The 24,744-nt window shown below is 39.5% G+C and overlaps 1 protein-coding gene across 1 annotated transcript in view; it reads right to left on the bottom strand.

The window, feature by feature from the left end:
• Positions 1–7,447: 7,447 nt before the first annotated feature.
• pigg (phosphatidylinositol glycan anchor biosynthesis class G) overlaps positions 7,448–24,744 on the bottom strand; it is a 68,145-nt gene continuing 50,848 nt past the window's right edge. The window contains exons 11-13 of the mRNA XM_035669701.1: positions 24,167–24,476; positions 19,964–20,127; positions 7,448–13,324 (exon numbers count right to left, since the gene is read on the bottom strand). Of these exons, the coding sequence (XP_035525594.1) occupies positions 13,102–13,324; positions 19,964–20,127; positions 24,167–24,476 (697 nt within the window). The 3' untranslated portion in view covers positions 7,448–13,101. The remainder of the gene's footprint in view (positions 13,325–19,963; positions 20,128–24,166; positions 24,477–24,744) is intronic.

Genomic DNA, 24,744 nt, shown 5'->3' on the forward strand with positions numbered 1-24,744 from the left:
TTACTAAAATGTATTAGTAATTAGTTACACTACTAGTTACTGTGGAAAGTAATATTATTACTAGTAATGAGTTACTGCCCGACACTGCTGCCTCCACCCCTCCTCTTCTGAGAGGAGACAGGGTGTTAAGTGCTTTGCTTAATGGCACCTTCATGGAATTTGACCTGATGACCTTTCTGAGACTAAATCTAACTTAAATCATCTTAAATCTTCACAGTAGAACTCTAACAGAGGTGGCTGCTATCTACGTGTGTTTTATCAATAGTTTTAATCAATAATGCAATGTCAAAACTGCTTTAAAGTGCCACTGACAGTGTGTATCTGAAAGTAATTGCCTCCATTAATGTATGAACTGTGTCTTAGATAGCTTGTGGTATATTTGCTAGCACATGCTGCTTCAGTAGTATAATGATGAGTAATTGCACATTTTAAAAAAGCAAAGACATGTCTTGGTTGTAATGTAGGGCAGTGTATTATCTTAAGATCTGTGGTCTCTGTGGACCAAGAGTTCAGAGTTTTTTTTCTCTCTCTCTCTCTCTCTCCTGGTGGCAGATCCTTTGTTGGATAGCGGTGCTGCATTAGTGTAATGACAGCCTCCGGCTCTGGTCACACAAAGTAAAAACCGCTGACTTGCATCTCAGAGTTCTTCACTCTGAGGAATATAAGGAAGGGTTTCTGCACAAGTGATTACACTGCAGATATTTTGGATGAATGATGTACGTGGACAGGAGCGTAGAGCCGGGGTGAGCTGATGAAAGGAGTGAAGGGAGAACGAAAGCAGATCAAAAATGTCTTTGGCACTACTTGAGACAATTAGCTCATTAACAAGTGTAATAAGTATTTAAATATTGTAGTGCCACTTTTGTTGCCTCTCACGCGGAGAAAATTATAGCTGAGCTGCGGAGTGAAATTCAGGGACAAAGGACTCAAGCGCACATATCTTGCATTACATTTTCCTTCTCCATCTGCATACTTCCACGAATGTATGTCAAGGACAAAACTGCCGGCCATACTTATGGAAAAAAAAATCAATACCCCCTAAAAGCCTTTCATTAGACACATATCCATTTGTCTGTGTGCAGCTGCCAGAGAAAGTTGTGTCTGGAAAAGCTCCAGTGGCTTTTAAAAGCCAACATTGGGCCTTTCCTGACGGAAATGTGGTTCACTACCTGTGCATGTGCTTCCAAGCCATTAGACTCTCTTGTGCCAATTTCTGAAAAAAATGGATTCTTCTTTATACTCTCTTTGAAGATTCTGATTTTCATTTTTCTCCTGCAGGAGCAACAGTGTCAGAGCTCTCATTATGAGTGAGAAAAAAAACACTACACCGTCGCAGGGGCTTCAAAATCGCAGAACCACGTGCGTACGGTGTGTTCACATCACAGGCAGATTATTATGAATTTATAGCTTGATGTGCCGGAATCACAGTCAAAAGCCACTTTTGGATTATTAGATTCAGTTGAAAAGAGAACATTTATATTTAACTTCAAGTCCATTTCACAACTTTTTTTCAGGACTTTCAACCATATCACAGGCTGTTTGATAAAAACATTAATTAATTCAGCTCATGATTTCCTAAACCCAAAGGTCACATCTTCAAATGTCTCGTTTTTTCTGACCAATGGTCCAAAACTCAAAGATATTCAATTTACAATGATATACAACTGAGAAAGACTCTCACACTGGAGAAGCTGTAACCAGAGATTTGGCATTTTGGTTTAAAAAATGGATCTAACCAACTAAAAAATTATCAAAACAAAACACAAAATTCATTTTCTGTCGATCAACTAGTCATTTAACTGGCTAATTGTTCTAATTCAGTTCAAGTGCACTTTAGGACTCCTCGTCTGTCGGCTTGCAAGCATGAAAATTCATTCTTGACTGGAAATTATGGCATTGAAGTCCCTTTACCTGCTTTTTCTAGAACTTTTAACAATATCAGGTCAACTTTATCCACTGTTGATGACTGTGTGATAGCATTAACACCACAGACAGAAGTCCTAAAAGTGTAACAGCTACTGAGCTAGCATTGCAACAGATCCAGCTCCTTGCAACGATAACAGTGTCACATTTGGCCTCGCCTGCGACTGGCAGAGTCATATTTTCAACACTTGATCATTTTGTGGTCTAGTTAGCAAAAATAAATGTGCAAAGTCTGGTTAGACTTCTAAAACAAAGCTTGCTGGGGTCTCAGTTTGGCTTTATGTTACTTTACTTGGTTAGGTTTAGTTTTTCTCACATGTGTGGATTGTTTGACCCATCCATCCACCCTGCCCTCCTCCCTATGCAGACTTTGTCACTTTTTGTACTGCACATTTGTGCATGTGTGTACTTTTCATATCAAGCTGAAGGCGAAACGCGACAGTGACTTATCCTCTAGACGATCGGTGGGTCGATTACGTGCTTTTGTGTGACTGGGCCATAACACCCTAATTTCCCTGTGGGGGCTCAAAAAAGGATTATCTTACCATAGCTCAACCCCATCCACTGATGAAGACAGTGTCATCCTTTGGCAAACTACTATGTCCTTAGTCAATAAGGACTTTTAATTCTTGAGTCAAACATGTGGAGACTTGGATCAATACAGTGCCCTAGTTGGTGTTGCGGGAGGCTGATGAGGATCAGAACCAGTGATTTAGTGATTTCAGCCAGGTGTTGAGATTCCTGGCTAGTTTCTATCCAACAGTTTGTATTGTAAATAAATCTCCAAACTACAGAAATATCCACTGTTGTAAAAATGTGACATCATTGTTTGTATCACTTCACAGGCTACTGTAATTCAAACGGACAGACAGACTGTGTATAGATGGGGAAAAGGTTCAATTGACCGCCTGCTGGTTGCCCAAAAGTGGTCAATGAGGGTCATGGATGACTTAACAGTACTTTAATGACCGACTTGGACTCTTCACCGACCTGCAGCTGGATTTGTGGATTACAATCGACTCATCTCACATGGTGGCCTCCTGAATTAACACTTAATGAATGCTTTCCCCCACTGTTGCAATTTAATTATCTTTTAAACTGAGTATAAACCAAATTCTCTGCACAAGATGTCTGTTTGTTCTATTTGTCTGGCAACTAATGAACATCATTTGCTGGAAAAAGGTTTTTATTTTCGAGCTAACTTCTGGCTAGTTTGTTCATCTACTTCTTAATACTGAAAATTAGAATGTTAATGGAATTGCTGAGTGCCACATTTCTCACCTGAAACTTCTCCAAGAGAAACACTGCTATATTATTCTGAGAATGGAGTCATTATGCAAATCCCAGGAAGCGTTCTCAACACATCCTGACACTTAAGGTGGAGTGAAAATACTCTGTTTTCAGTTTTTCATGTCAGAATCACTTCCGTATTTTTTGCCGTGACATGAACTCATAATCTCTATCTAAGTCTAATAGAATGATTCAATCAATGATCTATATGCAGGCGGTGAAATGTAGTTCACGATGGGTAAACAAGCAGCTTTTCGACTGCTCTATAAGTCAAGCCAGTAGTAATTTTATGCAAACAGCAAGTGTTTCCCTCCAGGCTTCTTAACAACTGAGCAGAGTTTTAGTGAGCTGGATTCCTCTCAGTAGCTTGGAACAGAAAGTGTGGCAGAGATGCAGTGAAGGGAGAAGGGGAACCCTGGCGGCGTCTGCAGCCACAGAGTGAGTCGTGCGTCAATCAATAGCTTCTGCAGTGGCTGTGTTTTCAGAGGGAGCCAGCTCTAAACTTGCAATAACCTCTTTGGCTCGCTGCCATCTGCCACTTAGCAGACAACTCCTGGAGCATCAAAAGAGCGGAGTGGTGCAGCTGAGGTAAGGTCGCTTTTACAGGGAAAGCTCCAACTCAAAGGCACACCTTCAATTTAGTTCTCCAGCTGGTCTATACCTGTAATTAGTTTTTGTATTTTCCGCTGGACGGCCAGAGAGGGATAGTCCTTACTTCACATGAGGGAGAAATAAGGAGCACATACAAATCAACATGCTGAGGAGGCGCAATATGCTTACTGATTTATGACAGCGTGATTTATGCTCTTTCACATGCACACAAACAGAGGCGCCTGATGGTTTCAAGAGACATCACTCTGTAAAGGTAGGACCTGCCTATTTCACAGAGCAGAATCTCTCTTTTGTTTATTTTTCATTTCAATATGGTTCATAATCTCATTTAGCTGTTATTTAAAGCTGCACTGGCTGATTGTTTGGCTATGAGAACAGCAGAAACAAGCTGCATCATCTTTTAAAGGTCCAGTGTGTAACATTTAGTGGGAATCTATAGGCAGAAAAAGAATATAATAATCATGGGTATGTTTTCTTTAGTGTATAATCATCTGAAAATAAGAATGTTTGTGTTTTTGTTACCTTAGAGTGAGACGTTTCTATCTACAGAGGGAGCAGGTCCTCTTCTGCGGAGTCCGCCATGTTAGGTGTTAGGCAACCTGCGGCTCTTTAGCCCCTCTCCAGCGGCTCCCTGTGGCTTTGACAGGAATTTATATGTAAATGAGTAACAGTTATCTTTTTAGATTTTATCAGTGTTGTAGGCCTGAAGTGATTCTTACCATTTCCAATTGTAAAAATGTGTAACCATCACACACCACATAAAAAAAAACGTTTCAACACTTCGTGACAAGGAGCCTTTTAGTCAATAGCGATGGCTACTAGTCTCGAGTCTCCTGAGCTAGACTATCTATGAATTCCAAATTTAAAAAGAAGAAAAAGTCTCAGAGGAAAATAGAGAATTTAATAGTGCATGGACAGATAGGTTTGTTTTCACCACCAATGCTGCTGGCTTGATCCGTGCTTCGTTGGTGCGAGAGGTTTCAGTTGGTTGCGATCTGGAGTCTCACCGCTGGATGCCTACACACTGGACGTTGGAGCTGATATGGTCAGTCTGTTAGCAAACAGTTGCTAATTTACACTTTCAGGAGTTTTGGAGAAACATCAACATTTGGAGTCGTGTTTCCTGATGTATGTATGTTCAATACTCACTCTACCTTGAGCTAACTTTAGCTTTGTCAGTCTGCTGTTTGGGTACTGGACAGGTGGTGTACTGTGGGTTTGTTAAGGTAAACAGCTGCGTCTGTAAACAATTTTCAACACTAAAATATTGTTTATAGCAGCTTCAAATTACCATAGATATATTAATGAGATCAAACTAGTTTTATCGCAGTAGCCCTGAAAATCCATAATATGATTTGTAGTCAGTGGAGCTTTGAGAGAGATGTACAGTTCAATAGTGGAGATTGGATTTGATGGCTAACACAGTGAAAGCTCTGTGACGAAACCAAGAATGTGTTTATGTCTCACATCAGCTGCTTTAAAGATAATGGGATGTATAGAAGAAGAAAAAAGAATGGTGTCAAAGAACAAAAGGGTCAAAAATGATTATTTACTGTTATTCATCCGTTCAACCAAAAAAAGAAATTTTAATAATGTGAAACCAGAGCACTAACTCTGAAACAAAACTCCTACAGATAGATAAAGATCGGATACTTTCCTTTTCCAGAGTTGCCTGGGGTACAAAGTGCTATCCAGATTTGGGTTTCTCATGAGCCACCAGAATGGGCTATGTTTAAAGCCTCCATTGCTGAGGCGGATACTCAGTGTCTGTGTCCAGAAGGTCATTTGTGCCAGTTGTGGTGGACACCCAAAAAGCCCTGTGGTGGAGGACACTGACAAGGTGAGGGAAGAGGACTGCAGGCTCTGTCATCGTGGAGGCAAAAAAAAGTGTGGGATGTGCTCGGTGACTCTTAGTTTTGGTTAATTCATGTCTGGCAAACCGAAGCAGGGTTTTAGCCCAGACTTGCCTGTGGAGAGTCAAGTGTGTCCTGTTTTTTTTTACACTTGCTGTGAAAAGAACCAGTAGAGGTGGTCCGGGCGTCTGACCAGGATGCCTCCTGGACACGTCAAACCAAGGGCCTCCTCCCAGGCCCTCCTGCCTGGGGGCAGACCCAGAACGTGCACAAGAGATTACATATCCCTTTTAGCCTGCAAGCGCCTCAAGAACTCCCACAAGAGCCGGAGGACATGGCTGGAAAGAAGGTCGCCATCCTGACACAGGAGCTGAGTAAGTGGAACATGAAGAGATGGATGTAACAAACATTGCTCTTGCAATGACATTTTAAAAATACCCCTTCACTCAAAAATATGTTTTTCTTCTTGTACAGTTTGGATGTTTGAGCCTCTCTGTGCAGAATGACATATGTGCAGAGTTTGACTCTAGAAGGATGTTTTTACATTCATCTGCTGAAAGTGGAAAGTTTCTCTGTGCTCACTGAGAGGCGGGGCTTACGAGCATGATTTGTGTCATCACAATTAGTTTGGAAGTCAATCCTGGTCCCAGTATGCAACTTGTGCGAGTGTGATGTAGAGACTTGAAGGCACCAGTGCACAGACACTGAGAATGGACTGAAGTAGGAGACATCTTGTGTTGAACTGTCAAAACTTTAGAAATGAATAAAATTTGTATATTCATAGATTCTGAATGTTTTATGAGGGAGAAGGAGTCAATGCCTTTTTTAAGGGTTTGAATGTGGAAATTATACTTTCCAACACACATTATTGTTCCAAGCAGACTATCTGTGTGTTAATACATGTCTGGAGGGGATATTTAAATATATATGTCAATTATGAAGACAAACAGATTGAAATAACCGAACAAATGAGCCCAAAAGCTTCACAGAAACTTAACATCTGAAAGAAAATAAAAAAACTTGTTGGCCAGTTCCCTTTTTTAGTTCTATGTGCAAAGTAAATGGTAAGAAAATATGTATATAATGTTTTTTAAGAAATAAAAACTGTAGTGTTGAGTAATTTGTGAATGCTGGCAAATATCTACATTCATGGACCTTTCTGGCTTTTGTAGAAACAGTTTCCATTAATTGAATTCCTGCTTTTTGTCTGCAACATTTCTGATTTCAGGGCAATAATACATCTTAAGTGCATCATCACTTTGGAGGCTTTAAGAGAGACTCCCACTCAGAAGAGAGCACAGCATGAAATGTGTGGTTCCTTTAATGATGGCATTGAAGTCCAGCTCCTGAAGGCATAAAATAATTATTTAGTGGGTGGATAGCAGATAGAGGGATGATTACTAAATTACCATCCTCCTACTACTACACTGTACGTGGAGATACGCTAGGTGCACTTTCACAGATGGTTTCTTGTCCAGTTTTACTAAGTCAGTAGGAAACTTTGACAGGAGAAACACCAGTGAAAAGTGCCTCATATGTCATCCATCCTCCAGAGCAGGCTAGGCCTGCAGACAGATGGCCTCTACGCAGGCTGCGCGGAGCTGAAAGACAATTTAATGGGCAGCTAATCACTAATATTAAAGGAGAACTGTGCATGAATTGTTATTAAAAATGTCTGCTTAAAATATGCGAATCAGGCTCTGAAAGTTTTTTTTTTTTTTCGTCGCTGACAAAAATTACACGGGAACTAAAATTTCAGTGTAGTAAAATCCTTTATTTCATTATTAAGAACATAAATAATGCAAGTCTTGATTAAAAAAAATCATTTAGGGAAATCTTTTTACTTTTTATTGTTTCACATTTGTTACAGAACGAAGCTCAGAAGACAGAAATCAGAAGTAGGTAAAGAAAAAAGAAAGAAATCATTCGTTTTTTTGGGAAACACAGAGGGGTAAAAATGCTCACACACATAGAAACAGCATGAACCGTTACCTTAAACTATATCAAAACCAGAATAAGCATAAATGTTGTGTATTAACACAGATAATACAGGTGTGTTATGACGCTCTAACAGCTGGAAAATAAACTGAAGGCTAAACCCATAATATGTGTTGTACATCTTCGTCTCTCTGACCTGAAATAAACTAAATTCAGTCTACATGTCAACTGAAGGATCAATAACAAGATGGAGATGCAAATAAATACACAAACACACACAAAAAACCCAGTCCACTTTTCCCTGTTATGTATAACACGTGCTTAAAAGCTTTCAACCATGTGGACACTACAATTATTCTGATCCATTTCACGGGCCAGTAGGTTTTCGGATACAGAGGAATGATTTTGCACAGAAAGTGTCGTCCCATCAGATTTGTGAGAAGCTGCTTTGAGGCTTCTTGTTGCACCGGTGCAGTCATGTTTCACACGATGATCCACGAGGTGTTGGAAAAGAAAAAAGTAAACCAACTTAAAAAAAAAACCTCTCATGAAAGAGTAGTTCTTATCGAGACTTATTTTCTCCTCTCAGCTGAGCATTTTCACTGGTAAAAACCCAGCTGAAAAATGCCCCCTTATAGAAACCCAAGCATCATCAACAGCAAAAAAAAACAAAGGAATAACAAATCACATTGCTGGCCGCCGGCGACAAATCCACTGCCAGCACCGAGAAAAATTACCACTATAATGATATTATCAAACTGGATGTACCCAAAGTACTTCAGGAGTTTCTAAAACTCTAAAGAACTAAAGTGGTGTCACAGGTTTTCATTTCAGTGGAAGGTAGCTGATGAGATGCAGAGAGAAGTCCAATGTAATTGATCTTCAGCACTATAAAAACCCACCGAGTGCTCTGAAACACCAACAACATTATTTTTATTTCATCTCTCAGAACAGAAAATCTATCTGACACTGAGAACATGGATTGCTGTTAATTTTAAATGATCTTAAATCGCCTTCAAAAATGACATCTTACCCTTCCTAAGCCCCGCCGCTTTTTGCTCTGTGCTCCACTAACAGTTGAGCAAGCCTCGCTCAGCTTTCTGTGCTTAGATATGCTATGAATATTGATAGGAATTGATAGGTAGATTGGTAGATCAGCCAACTTGTTAGCCAGAATGTAGCTAACATTACCTGTTATCGGAGTAAAGCGATATATAAATAGTCACATCTTATGTTAGATAGCTCATGTCAGCAAAATGTTAGCTAACTATAATTTTGCTAATATTAACTTTTATTGGAGCATAGAACAACAAGGGGCGGGGCTTAAGAGAGGGTGAATTATGGAACCTTTTGTTGGTCCACATTGGAGCGATCATCCAGCTTCCAACCACTCTTTAAACTGTCAAAATGGTCCTTTATTATGGGGTGTAGGAATGATCACCAGCTAGCCCTCGTTATCACAAGTCTCCACAACTTTAACCACCATTTCTCTGGATCCATCTAGTCCGGTTTGTGTGTACAGTTCTTTTATAACTACTTTTATTTATTTCTTCTTTTCCTTCTTTATATTTTGTAAACCAACTTAAATGTCAAAGACGTGACTGTCATAATTTGTTGTTATCATTTTGGTAAAAATAAAAGAACTTACAATTAAGGGAGAAACTTAAAATAAAAACATAAAAAAACTCACATTTTAATGGCTGTTTGACAAGACGCTGACAGAATAATCTGCGAGAGAGATTATTATCTGGTTCATAAACTATTTCCATCAGACTTTGTTGGAAGTGTGTGTTTAATACCTAATTCGACTGAAGAGAGGAAAAGGCACTTGACAACAGCATGCCATGAGTAGAAAAAGGGCCTATTCAATCTTAAACTCAGTCACCTCAAAAACTAAATGTGTTCCTGCTTCTGATGCAAACCGGCTAACCTGCAGCAATCCATATGCAGCGTGTGTCTGTGTCAGTGACCCTGTGTATTCAGATGTAAATCCTCTTGTTTGTCTGACTTTTCAATGATGTTTGGGACATTTATATTCCATTTTCTGCGGGTTTAGTCGACGCTGAGGTTGTCCCTGTCAAGGTGAGTCACAGCAACAACCCCAACTGCTAGCAAAAACAAAGTGTGAAGCTCGTCTTGCATCAGACAAAATCTATTCAGAAACACACTGAACATCAGCATCGCTTTTTTTTTTTCTGCCTTTCTAGGTTTTGGCATCTGCTTCTCCGACGCTTGTGGCAGCTTTGGGGAGATGTCAGTGATCTTAGCCTCGGGCGAGGTGCCGTTACAGGGCAGACAGCTCATCAAGGTGATTGACAAGTGTTGGGGTGGGAACTTACGATTCACTTTTCTGCCCAGAGGTAAAACAGTTGCACACTGTAGCTGTAACGCTAAATCTTTTTCAACTTTCTCTGGACAAGTCTCAAAGGTAATGACGTAAGAACTGCCAGGTAATCATTAGGAAGCAGCTTTGAAGTAGTAACAGCTGCTCATTGACAACACTGAAGCCCATAACTCAACAAAAATAACAGCTGGAATGGAAGTGTTATTTTGGCTCTTATGTTGTAATTTACAACTTCACAATAAAACGCCCTGGTGCTGCAGTTCTTTTATGATATAAATATAAACAAACGTGAGTTTATGACACACTGGATGTTTAATTATGACTTTTCTGATTTTTGCTTTCAAAATGGAGTCCAAGCAATCAGTGAGATACTATAATAATAAATTGTGCCCCATAAGTACCAAGACAGCAGCACACTGTTTGCTCTTTTGGCTCCAATACTCTTATTGGTTTGGACGATAGCCAGCTCACCTGCCAGCCTTCCTTTGGTTGGTATTCTCAGTGATACTGAAAGAACTGATTGAGTACAAGTTGAAGAAGTTTATAAGTCTGCAGAGCACTGCCAGACTCTGGAAATTATATCACTTGTACATCCAAATTGTAATGTATATTCAGCTGCATAAGGAGAGCAAGTAAAAAAAGGTTGAATGTAAAAAAAAAAAGCGTGTCTGGTGTTCTTGATGTGCTGGAGACCTCTAGTTGACATTACAAGCAGTAGAAATGCTTGCCAAGACACTAAAATTGCTACTGAATTAATAAAGTCTCAGTTAGAGCTGCAGAAAATAACAAAAAAAAAGATAAAACATACCTTATAATGCGCCATGATATTTGCTTTCTTTTCTGGGCTGACTACAGTTTGAACACTTTCTGGAAGTTTGGACTGAATTATGAGCTGAAACCATCTTAATGCTTCGCTCAGTAGAGACTGAGGACTTTTTCCTGGCTTTTGTTGCTAAAACTAGGTGGAAATAATTAGTGAGTTAAAAAAAATAAGCTGCACTGACAAAACAGACGGAGGCCAGGTGATTTCCAGCGGCTCCGACCAGGACTCTGACTCTGGGGGACGACGAAGACAGGGCGGGCTCATGAAACAGGAGAGAAGGCCAGTTTGTAGCGAGTTAATTTTGAAGTAACTGTTATTTATTTCAAAGTTATTCATTCTGTATTTTGAATAACGCTTGTGATGTTAAGACTGTGTTGAAATAAATTAACGAAATGTTCAGTCTCCCTGCTGGTTGTTTTGACACATTCGGATTATCAGGCGGCTGTAACAAAACAGACACCTTAAAATGAAGACAAGACAAGAAGCCCCATTGTTCTAACTGCTCACACACACACACACACAGATATCTAGTGCAGCTTTCTGCCATTTCCAAAATGTCCCCAGTAAATGAAGGGCTAAATACTTTTAAGAGTGAAAAGGGAAAAATAAATATTACATAATATTTGAACAGCATTTCTGAAAATGAAAAAAACAAATATCTTAAAAACTCCTACATTAAACCCCCACCCCCCGTGCACCTCCATCTTACACCCACACAGGTGTTCACTTATGTTTCCTGATTAGACCTCTTCTTATGCCTGTGTGTGCAGTTACAGACTTGATTGAGGTCTCCCTTTGTTGCACAGCAGACAGTTTGACCTGTCACAGCAGGAAAAAGCTCAAATGTTACTAATAACATTAAGGCTTGTTTGAGATGAACTGCTCTTCGCCTTGAAAGTGGACGAGATCAGGCGGCAGCAGCAGGAGGCGGTGGCGAAGAGCCGCGGGCCACTCGTACAGTTTCCAGCCGCCTTCAAAGAATACTTATCTGTAGACTACTTTTTAAACCACGTTCGGATATATTAATAAACTTTATCGCTATTATTACCGACCAGACAAGATATGTTTGTTAACAGATTGAAGCTTCATTGCACAACATGAGGCTAATAGTCACCAATCTAGATTTTCTACAAAACGTGGTTTTTGTGTTCAAAAGCCCATTAGCTCTTTGATCAGGCGACAGCCAGGCATTTTAAGTGATGCCCTGGGATGTGCAGTCGGTGGAGAGCACCAGCGTCTAAAAACTGCGGCCGCCTCGATATCGTATAGTTTCTTTATCTATTTATCAGACGCAGTGCATATTAATAAATACTGCTGTGAGTGTGTAAGAATTAGCCAAAAGGCTTGTTTCCATCGGTAGTCCCTGGCCAGGTTTAAATATTGGCAGCCTGAAATCAGCATAAAATCAATAAACAAGGTTAAAAGAATAATCATGATGTAAGACATGTTAATTACAGAAGCACAGTCGTGAGGTTAGAGATGCAGTCGGCATCGAGTCAGACGCAAATCCAACTGGCACGATTCTGCGAAGGCCTGGCTCATCTCGAATGAACCTCCAAAAACAACAGCTCTGTTTTATTCAAGTGTCCCATTAAGTCAGGACATGAGTGACAGCCAGGCAGCATACACAATATCTGCTCCCTGAAAGTGGAGCAGCTGAATGGAATTCAGCCATCATTAATTTATATTATTTACACCTGTGCTTTTTCCTTCTGTGACATGTCAAAATGTTTTCTCAGTGCTGTTGAGAATTGCTCGGCCCAGCTTCAACCTTCAAGCTCTAATCAGACAGGATAATTGAAAACACCTGTGTGGGTGCAGGTTGTTACTAAGCTCTTATGTTTACACGCTGTTCAACATCAGTAGAAACAAAGTCATTCACTTATACATGCAGAGCAAAGCATCTGCACTGATGTCTAAGTAGCTCCTCGTACACCAGTCCCTGAGATAATATACATGTATATGTAAAGAAAACATATTCTTTCAAAAAGCTTTTTTTTTAAACTTAATTTCACTTTTATTCATCTGCAAACATTTTCTCCTGGGAAAGAATTAAAAATGTTTAAATAGACTACTCAAAAATACATTGTTAGTGCATTCTCAAAGTATTTTTTTGCAAACCAGACATACAGAGTCAGGAGGAAGGACTCTTTCTGAAGCATCTGCTCACATATTGTGAACAGATCAGTGTACTACAGAGTGAGGGTAAGCATATTATAGTGTCTCAGTTTGAAAGTCTTGCACACAGCATTAAGAGACTGTGTCCGACCCTTTGACTCAAGCGAATCCCTTATGGGAAGACGTGCGGCTTTGGCTTCCTACGACTTACTGGAACTGTGGCTCTGCTCCATCGTGTAGAAGAAGAGACAGACTCCTGCAGTCAGCAGCAGGTGCATGGACTCGTACAGTAATTTGGGTGAAAAGACGCTCCATATGAAGAGATGGTACCGCAGAACAGTTACCAGCACAATGTAGGCTGCAGCTGGCACAGACCTCAGCAGGGCCAAACAGTAGCAGCCATGGCCGACTGCAACCGGGCTCCTGCAGAGAGGAAAAGGATTCATCAGGGAGGTTGAAAGCACTGCAGAGAGCGAAGCAGGCAACTATTTTCTGTGAATAATAGGCAAACTTCCTGTATAGAAAAAGTTTATATGTGAACCAAGGTCATCCTAAGCTGCTTTATGTTTTCTAAATGATGATTTTGAATCAGTAAAGCTGCAGATTGTTTGATGATTCATTACTACAATTTCACTACATTTTGGAGTTTCTACCTTACGCATGTACTCAGGAGAAGAGTCTGATCCAATTATCTTCTCACAATAATGCAGATTGCTGGCAAATTCTGATAAAGAAGTTAATGACTTTAAAACCTGCATGATGGGAGGAGGGATGCAGTGAGGAGATTAGGAGGTGCTGAAACCAAACACACACGGATACACAAAGACATGTGTACGTGTACAGTAGACTTCATCTCTGACGCACCGAAACACAAATGCGTAAATAAGTACAGGGATCTTGTTCATTCGAACAGGCAGAGTCCCAGCTGAGGGGGAGGAACTTCAAGCCTTTTCCCAAGACAAGGGAAGTAGGAGACATGGGAAGCAGTCCAGTTTGGAGGTGGAAAATCAATCAAAGGGGCCAGTTAAAACACATACACAAGATACACATAGGCACAAATGTGTCAAACACCGGCGAATAATCAATAAAGAGCGTTTTTCGAATGCAGCAATTCAAAACTGTGGCACACAGGAATATTTGCTGTGGTTCCCCTCAGAGTCAGTGACATTTAATTTAACAATGTTACTGACCGTCACAACTACACTGGTGTAGTGTGCCACTTATAAACTCAGTCTTGTTTTTGTAGTGTTGGACATCATTTCTGTCTGTATGATCACATTTTAGCCACCAATAACATTCTGGAGATGTGGGGCAGTTCATCAGGAGGGGCAACCAAACTGGTCAGAGGATCATGAGGGGTGGGGACTCATAAGGGACAGAAATCTGATGCACCAAAGTGCCAAGATATCCTGACACTAAGTCCCTAGTCTGGGTCTAGCTCCAAAATCACGTCCCACAATGTAACTGAATATGGTCTTTTGTTAAATCCCCCCCAAGCCTATTCTTCCAAAACCCAAGGCCTCAGTTTGTATTGGAGAGTTTCTGTTCTGAATTTATGATGATCAACAGGATTTGGAGTATTCCTTTCAAAGCCACAGAAGACATTATGCGAGTGACACTAAGCATGACAAGTGAACCAATCAATAACATCTGTAGAGTGTTCCTTTATAACTTTTTAACCCAGTTATGACATCTTATTACTTATTTGTAATTGAAAAACACTTAAAATTAGGGATGCACAATGTTTTAGCCGATACAATAATTACCTGCTCCTCATGGCCGATACTGATAAGATACCTAATAATTTCACATTCAGTTCATAACCTGTTTTTTCTTTAAAGGCCTGATTGTAAGAAAGGCTAAGGCTATGTAGTGAGCAACGATGGATGATTTAATATTCCATAGTTCATCAAAAAAACTCAACAAACATACTTTGGCTTTCATAGAGCATAAAGTTTATCAATCATTTTGAGTTCAAAATAAATTATAATAATTATGGACCAATAATTTATCAGCTGTAAATTAAATGCCAGGATAATTTATAATAATATAAATTTCCCATTATTGGCCAATAATTTATTAGTCCCTATAATTATCGTGGTTCACATATTATGACTGGTAAGAATGTAATAAAGGTAATATGTTCAAACTTCTGTTTGTGTTGACCAAATGGGCCTATTTGTAAAGCTGCCATGTCCTCAGATGAAGAGAAATGAAGTTGGTGACTATAATATCATGGCAACATGGAAGAAAATGGCTTTAGATACATAAAATAACACTCAGTTTGCACGGTGCTCTGTGAATTTACCTAATGGAGAATTCCACAGAGCTGCTGGTTTTAAAACAGCTTAGGGTTTCCTACCTCAAAGAGCTACTAAAACATTAATGTGCGACCTCTCAGGTGGGTTAGCAGGGTAAACAGCCAATCTGAGTAAAACCCTGCCAGAAACTTAATTCTCTCAGAGGAGAAGACGTGCGACATCTATGGTATCTTTTCTAATTCACGGTTTTATAAATGAATGGGGTGATAAAGAAGATTAGCTTAATTTTGATGTCGTTTATTTGGCGTGGTTAGGAATAATAAGAATCATATAAACAAATGATCAAACTGAAGAAGTAGAAGAAAGAAGGGCTTGAACAGTGTGAAATGTGCAGAATGTGCAAAATGTAGGATAAATGAATGACTCAGGGAGATCCCAGCGCTGGAAACTCTGCACCAAAACACGGAAATAAGAGTTTGATGGAAGGCTACGTCGTCCTTCAGTACATTGTATTTCAAACCATTTTACTTTTGAGCTCACAAAGCAGCAATCTGCACAAAAGATCAACTGTCTGTCTCCACTTGTGCTTTTTCACAGCTCTCAACAAAAGGTAATTTCAAAGAGCCAATGCAGCCAGTGCAGTACACAGTGAAAATATGACCTGAATACACCTTTTTTATATATATATATTTCTGTCAGAATTCTGACTTTTTAAAGACAGTCTGATGAAAGTAAAGCTGGGTTGATGGGTTTACAGTCAGGGTCGTCATAAAAAACCAAATTTCTTGGGGGGCACAATTAGAGCAGAAATAAAGAAAATAATGACGTAATTTTCTGCAATTTGACATATATTCAAATGCTTTGGGGGGATTATCTGAAAACCTCACTAAAGCAGTTTTTGTAGCTTAATAATCTCCCCTTTTATATATTAAGGTATTAGGTTATTCAATTATGTGTGCTGTTATGGTTATTGATTGACACTTCTTCACTAGCTGCCACTCATCTGCTTTACCCCAAAATTTTAATGGGCATACATTCACATAAAAAGACCACATCCACAATGCAAATTAGTTTAGAGCCCAAAGATAATAAAGCCACAGATGAAAGGAACCTGCCTTCATGCGAACAGCTGTATTTTCTAACACAATGCACAGGAAGCAGCATCAGTACAGACGGGACTGTGTTGACATCACATAGCTGTGTCTGCTGCCAGTAAAAGCTCAGACTGAGCAGCAGCAACCTATTTTCCAAAATGCTCAACCTCCTTGTAATCCATCATCACCAACAGCCTAAGAACAAATACATTAACCTGTAACCACACTGCACGCACTGATGTAACTAGAGATGGGGAGGGGAGCAATAATATGCCTACCTGCCTACCTTAAGACCTGTCAGCAAGACTCCAGAAGGAAGCCCTAACTCTCTTCATTTTCACACGTTTGGAAAAAGGGATTGAAGCTCTACAAATCACTTCAGCAACACACCGTTAAGATGCAGCCTACATATCCTCCAACAGAGAGCTGTGTACCTGCTGTTGTGAACCGATTTCAACTTTTAAAAGAAACTGATACCACAGGGAAAGTGTGTTTGTGTATCTTTTCTCTCACTCATTTATTAGGGCTGCAACTAATGATTATTTTTATTATCGATTAATCTGTATAATAATCTTTATAAGTCGTTTGGTCCATAAAATGTCAAAAAATTATCGATAGCTGTTTCCCAAAGTTCAAGGTGATGTCCTCAAATGTCATATTTTGTCAACAACCCAAAAGATATTCAGTTTACTGTCGTGGAGGAGTAAAGAATATTCACATTTGAGAAGGTCAAATTAAAGACTTAACATCTTAAGAAATGACTCACGATTAACTGATTATCAGAAAAGTTTGCAAATAATTTAACAGTTGACAACTAATCGATTAATTGTAGCAGTTATAAAAAATAATCTCAGAACTACATATAATAGTAATAAAATAATAAAATATAAAGGCTGATGAGACATGTGTACCCTTCATCTGAAATGACGTGTTAGTTCACAGTGATTAGATGCACTAAAACAATGAAAACATTCTCTCTGAATTATGTGATTGCTTTGAGCAGAGTCAGACTGTGTCAAGGGAGACCCGTTGAAAAGCTATTGATCAAAGCCCATTTCCAGTACTTGCCTTGTGGTCGAGCTGCTGATGGTGCAGAGTGAATCCTAAATGAGCTACTGTATATGAGGCTATTTTAGAGTTTCATTTGTCACAACGTCTTGAGTGCACATTACAGGTGGGGTTTCTGTGGAAAGCACCGCGCTGTGAATAACAACAGCAAAAGAAAGATGCTCGTGTGTCCCGCAGAGTAATGCAGTATGTAATGTCTACAAGCAGGATTTAGTGTGACATTAGCTTGTGAGGCATCAAGGTTAAAGTCCCTGCAGTGGCCACTAGAGGCTGCAGTGTTCATTGCAGCACACAATATGAAAGTGATGCGCTGGCCAAACAACAAGCTGGTGATCTAGCTGTTAAAACCACAGTGAATATAGCTCCATCATCACCTCCTCATAATGGTTTCACTTGTTGGCAGATCATTCAGTCTAAATAGCGATTTACTGTCTGCATGCGATGTTGTTACAGTTTAGGTTCACAAGTGACATAAATCAATGCATGAGCTGCGTCTGAATTGTGAGCTAAAGCAGCAATTTGAACATACGTAGTCGACACATCTTTGGTGTTGTTACTGTAAAGCAGTTTTCCTCTGCTACTGTATGTGAGACGCTGTCATGTTTCTAACAAGTGAGTTCCTGTTGGTAGTTGAAAATGAATGCTATTCCACAGCTCTGCCTTGCTCACTGTGGTGTAGCTTCAATCTCAGCATGGCTTTACTTTTTCATTTGTAACCCCTCTACTCTTAGTGGGGTTAGATATTTAGATTCCCCTGAGAGTGATGCTACAGGAAAGATGATGGAGGTCATTATAATCAAGTTGAGTAAATTTTTATATTTTATGGAAAAGTGGAAATTTTGGGGTGATGATGGTGAAATTTTCATGGAGGTTTTGGTAATGTCTAGTGATGGATCAAACGTTGGATCACAGAGACATTTTTAAGCTGCTAAATGAAAAGGTCGCCCATATCAATAGTCATTCTCTGAGGATCTTTAATGTCCACATTAAATATCATGGCAGGCCAGTCAGGAGCCGCTCTGGACCAAAGTGTCGGATGGACGAAAGGATCAACTTCCCAAGGCTCTGCCGCTAGCAGCGCAAAAAAAAATTAAGATGAGTCAAACTTTTTAATCAGAGACTGTCTGGACTACTGAAATGTTAAACATATCATATTTGAATGTGGGATCAAAGATTATTAAGAATATAAATCATGCATGGGTATGTACACCCTCTGCAGTCTAATTTTCATGGGACTTTGTGCGAGCAAAAAAAAGAAATAAAACATTCCCCATAAAGTAGTGACTTTTTATCACAAGGCTGCAGCCTTAGACCAATCCTTGCATTTCTGTCACTGGCTCTTAAACAATATAGGCAGGTTAATCAAACTTCTTTTAAACAAACACCATCTTCTGTCTACATTAAAAGAGTATTTCAGCTTTGGCTCCAGCATTAGGGCAGCTGTTGCCCAGCCACAGTCCTCATCACTCAGCACTGTGCCTGTGCCTGTGCCTCATGCTGAGGGGAGCTGTAGTTATTGGCTGCATTCACACACATACAGCAACCCAGCTACTGGCCTCTCTCCAGTTAAGGTCTTATGCAGGTTAAGCTGTTTACATGCATCTCTGATACCCTGCATGCGAGTCTCCTCGTTGCCACGAGTAAACCAATTAAGAGAATATTCCTGTGCACCTGTACTGTCTCACCCACGGAGAGGATTCAGAACGAAAAACTATAAAAGGAAACAACCGGCACTCAAAAGTAATTGTAGTAGTGATGCTGTGTGACGGTGGAAACCAAAGTAGAAGAGAGTAGCATGTTTAAATTAAATATCATAGTGCAGTAGTTCCCCTATAGCCCTCTCAGATGAGCTCAAGTTCACTTTCAATGGCACCACCTGTCATCTTCCAAATGTGTTCTTATAAATGGATAAAACTGGATGTTACTTAACTATTAATTATATCAGAGCTTACTGTTACAATAATGCTTTTATCAGATCTAATGACAGTGTTTGGGTTGTTTATTTGTTACCTTTAGCTAAATACTTAACTATTTGTTCATTATGTTAAGCTAATCCGTTCAAAACACATATGCATTATTTTTAACTTACTATTTTAACAATTCACTCATTATTTTAAGCTAACCATCACAAGATGCTTTGTTCATTACTTTTAAATATTTCAGTTAATTTGAACTATTTCAACTGTTTATTCATAAACTTTTAGGTGTTTCATAAAAGTCTATCCATTACTTTTAGCTAATTTAACAACTTACGTTTTACCTTTAACTCTAATTTATCTAATCTGTAATTTAACCTTTTATCCATTACTTAATTAACTATGTCAACATCTCTGCTGGTGTACTAAGTTGTTTTCACGCTCTCTTACAACTGACTGTTGTCAGTGTCACTGGGCATTTTACTGGTTATTTTAAATATAGCCGTAAAGATCAGCACCAATTTGTAATCCTATTTTGTTATTGATGATTTTCCTCATCACGGTTATGTGGAGAAATTTTATGAAATCATTCAGTTGAGTTTAGTTGACTTAATGAGTTGAGCTTTCCACGTATCCACTGGAAACTGCAGGAGTAACCCCGGGGTATAAACAACCCTTGGTTGGATATCATTGCCATATAGTAACTTTTAATCTGACACTTACTTGTCTCTCTCTGAGCTGAGATAGCAGACGAGGTGACACGCCCAGAGTAGGGGCCCCGCGTAAGTGCTGAGGGCCGTTAAGAAGATGGCAGGTGCTTCTACGTAACTTTCCAGTCCAATGAAGCCCACTGAAATGTCGACAGTGGCAATGTTGTTGGAATTTCCCTGCAGGAGCACAAAGAAAGCTTATTTTAGCATCGCCATGGGCACAGGAATAACTCACTGTATACAGACAAAAACGAACACAAAGATCTGTGGATGAAGCTTTGTAAGCATTTCTTAGCTGTAAAGAAGTGGTCCTTTGCTTTATCATCATTACTTTGTGCTTCTGGCGACTTCCCAGGAGCACAGTTGTTTGTGTTTTCTAGTCCCTGACCTGAGCAACATATAGCGTTCTGTCTGGAGATAGACCCTTGTTAGAACCACTAAGGCTACTGTGTAAGTGTGCATGTGTTTGTGCCAGCAAAGAAATGTTGTTTTTTAAAAACAGTGTATTTTCTTATCTTTAACTTTGCAACCAATTTCCAGTATCTCTGGAACGAGCAAAATATGCCTACAGTAGAACTGAAAACATTATGCTTTTGTAACCTTGTTTTATTTTCTTTTTTCCTTGTTCTGAAGTTTCATCTCAAGCTTTAGAAGATTTCATCACTGCAATGCAATGAGGATTTATAGCCACAATATAAAGGGTATTTGGTTCTGTAAATATAGGCTATTTCCACAGAAGGAAAGATGCTTTTGTTCGAACGTTATAACTCAACTCAAAAAATCTGTGCTGATATGAAGACACATTTCATTGTCTTGAAATGTTGAGGATGTTGTTTCATCACAAACTCAACCAGCAGAATAATTATAGCTTAAAATGAAAGAATATGAAAATAAAGTGGCCCATACAGATTATCAGAAGTAAGCAGGTGAAAATCTTTTTGACCGGTAAAGGCTCCAGTGAATCTAAACACATTACTAAATCCAACTATTCCCTAAAGCTTAACCTTTACAATAAAAGGACTGTAAAATTATGTTCAAAAAGCTAAAAAAAATAAATAAAAATACAGGCGAAGTAATCCATGTTCAAATTTGTGCTGCTCAGGTGCTTAATCTGATTTCTGGGTGGCACTTGGAGATTACTGAAATCTGTTCACGCCTCTGAGATGCAGCCTTCAGACAAATCAATCAACCTGAGCCACTGAACAGCGGCTCAGAGAAACATTGTCACGTCTGCACACATCTTTTCCTACCGAGTTCAAACTGGCTCATCTATAGTGTTTCAAAAGGCAATAAGAACATTTAAAATTAGTACAATTCATTGCGGCTGTCAGGTTGTGGCATGTAAACTCCACTCTATACATGCACACACACACAAGCAAAAGAAAAATCCCTGGGAAGCAGCAGAGATCAAGGGTGGCTTTCTGGTTAAATCCGACTGCAATGATGATCCATAAGTAGCAACACATCAAGTAATGGTGCATTTGTTTTCTGTGCAAATATTTCCGATCACAGAGGAAGAAAACATTAACAGCTGCCTTCATTTTAAACAAACAAGCAGTGAATATCAGTGAGCAGGTTGGAGGCAGCATATGGATATTTTCTGCTTGCTTTCTTGCTGAAAAGCCTGCTGTGATCATTCAAATGTAAGGAGTGTCATTTTGCACCATCGACAAACATTTCACCTTTGAAAAAAAAAAAAAAAAAGAAAAAAACGGAAGTGCAAGAAGTATTTTATGACTGAGTTTCAGACAAAGAGTGGGGCTGATCTAATATAGCTCTTTGCTGAAGTGTATACTAGAAACACATCTCTGTTTTGGGGTAAGTCTGAATACTGATGTCTTAAAAGTGGTGTTTATCAACCTGGATAGTGTTCAGTGTGTGTACCCTGCTCTAATTTGTATGTTTACCGTACGTCACTTTTGTCAGCTTAATGAAATGTGAGTCCACCTTTCAGCTCTAAGCTCTAAAAAACATCCTTGTGATGATTCATAGTTTTCTAGGTTGCTAAGTTGCATCTAAATTCCTACCCGTGGGGTGACTCGTCCCGACTCATGTGGCAACATTTGCAGAAACTGGCTCATTTCAGAAGAATAAACACCTCCTTGTTGCTTTACTGACCATCTGGTTTTGGGATGGTGATAAATCCACAGAAAATCCACTGCAAAGTCTGACTCGTCCATCACTGCAAATGATCAAGACAGCTAAATGCAGACGGCCAAAACGGCATCTCCAGCAAGACAGTTAATTCATCATGTGATGCGATTTAACTTTTTTGTGACACTAGCAATGTCTGCATCTGAGGTTACCTGGAATGTTTCCCAAAATCCTCTTGAGCTTTTGTGTGTTTGCTTGCCAACAAAAAAGGACACTTAAAAAACAACAGCTTTCTGCCAATATTTATGTATAATAAAGCTTCTGAAAACAGAAAAGCCATGTTTCTAAACTCTCCATTAATATCTTACAACTCTGATCAATCTGTAGCCCAGAGCTCACTGATCAGCTGTAACCGCACCCGCTGATTAGATTTTAATTCAACATAATTTGGATTGTTCTGCATGATACCACTTTTTGTTTCCGAGCAGCAAATTTAAATCACATATGTCGCTACTTTACAGATCCATTATGGTTACGGCTTCGTTGAGAATGTTATTACTCAAAGGTCTGTAATTACATGCCTGGGCGCCTACACTGAAAATTGTCTGGTGGCGGTCTATTCCCGAGCCCATCAAAGTATTAATGACCCAAGGGTGATGCCGGTTATTAAATTGTTAGCGATGTGGAAGTTCAGCGTTGACAACAACACACATCTGCTAACCAAATATCCGTCCTGGGTGGAGTTAAACCGAACGGAAGGTATCATATCTGCCTTGGAGGATCATTCATAGCTCATAACACCATAACACCTCCACAGGAAACAACTAGTTCACCTTCATGCCAGTGTGGGATGAAGGTAATATAATTTAAACACTTCCTCTGCCCAGAACCGCTCCTATTACGGTGTCCGACACTATCAGCAGTGATAGCTTTGCAAAATGTTACTACACTCACAGTCAGAGCATTAAATTAGATGTCTCTTACAATCAGACAAGAAAACCTTGCTTACTGTTTTGTTGTTCCCTGAAGTTCCTTTTATAGATATGGGAGGTTGTGATTTTGGCTGTGATACACATCTTCACATCTGTACTTTTGGTGTCAGCACCAATATGTATTGCAGTTTGTGAAATTGTTGTAATTTGTGAACTGGTAATGGTTTGATAATTGTTTTTTAACTGCAAAACTTATTTTATAGATTTACAGCAGGGTGAATTTTACTGGTCTGGACTACAATCAAAGTGAATCTAGGTAAGTCAGTGGGGGGTTCAAACAAGCTGGTTTGACTAATAGTAACTCAAAACAATCACCTTCACTAAAAAACACCAATTATTACTATCCACTGCTGTTACACACACATTTTTTAAGCTTCAGGAAGGTCCTCACACAGTTAACGCACATTTACACCCAGAGGTTGTCCAGTACAACCACAGTTCTCAGCTGTTGTGCAGCCGGAGCAGTCAGGGGTTAAAGGAAACCAGTCACAGTCACATCATAAAGTGGCACAGCAGAATGAATCTGTGCATCTTTGTGAAAAAGGTGTTTCCTTGAAGCTTAATGACGCAGTGATTTTCACACAGATAGTTAGCAAACTGCTGTACTGGCAAGATAACCACTAACACACAAAGCTGAGAACATGCTAGCACTTATTGGTCATAATAGTGGGCAAACTTTTTTCTATTTTCTCTGCACTGTGACGTCTATTGCCCACTGGTATTATGTTCTTAAGTTGTACATAATTTCATAAAAGAGGGAAAACTTGCTAACTGCCACTTAGGTAATAGAGCAACTGTCAGTTAGCAAGCTTGTTAGCTTTATCGCTAACAGGACAATATGTTCATGGGTTTATTCAAAAGACGTATTTGTACCATTGAATCTTATCTCATAACTGTCTGCAAACCATCATCCATTCATTCATACCATTAACCAGTGGATTGAGCAACACAGCTAATGAGCTACACTAACTTCATCAAGTTTAGTTTGCTATTGGACCATAGCACAAATCTGATCAGTAATCAAATCTGATCACTGATAGCAGCAAATCCATTGGAAATCATATATTTTGCCACATAATTTTCCCATTTTATCTTAATTTGCCATCACTGACGTCATTATTGTTGCTTACCTGAAAGTAAAAGAAGGCCTGACCAAACCAGTAGTGCATGATGGTGGTTTGGGCTGCGTCATAGTGGAGTTTCTTCCAGATAAACTGAGCCATGAGGGTCTGGATCAACAAGGAGCAGCAGAGGACTGGCAGATTGTGAGCACGAAACAACAGTGAAACCAACAAAACCAAGCCACTGTAAATCTCCCATAATCCCCTGCTCTTCAACTTGGCATCTGCTGTGATGATCTGGGATCGCAACAGGTCCTTGGTGCCCGTGAAGAGGATGCCCAAAACGAAGACGTAAACAAAGCGCGCCTCCACTGTTCCCCTAAAAGAGAAAGATTACAGTGTCATTTTTGCATTTGCAGTAAGCCAGTATTGATTTTTCTCTACAAAACGTTCAATATTCAAGTAATTGTGGTAAGTGACTCTGGGATGTGGATTCTGGCAGTCTTGCTGTACCTTTCCATGCGTTTTAGCAATTAAAAATCCAGAGTTTGGGGACATGAGGAGAATGATTTAATTCAGACTTTATATACTGAATATCAAACAAAAGTGACAAAAGCAAGCTGTAATGGGCAAGAACAAAAGCAAAC

Source organism: Morone saxatilis, unplaced genomic scaffold (assembly GCF_004916995.1).
Source record: "Morone saxatilis isolate NCDOM2014 unplaced genomic scaffold, NCSU_SB_2.0 Contig22, whole genome shotgun sequence".
NCBI classification, from domain to species: domain Eukaryota; kingdom Metazoa; phylum Chordata; class Actinopteri; family Moronidae; genus Morone; species Morone saxatilis.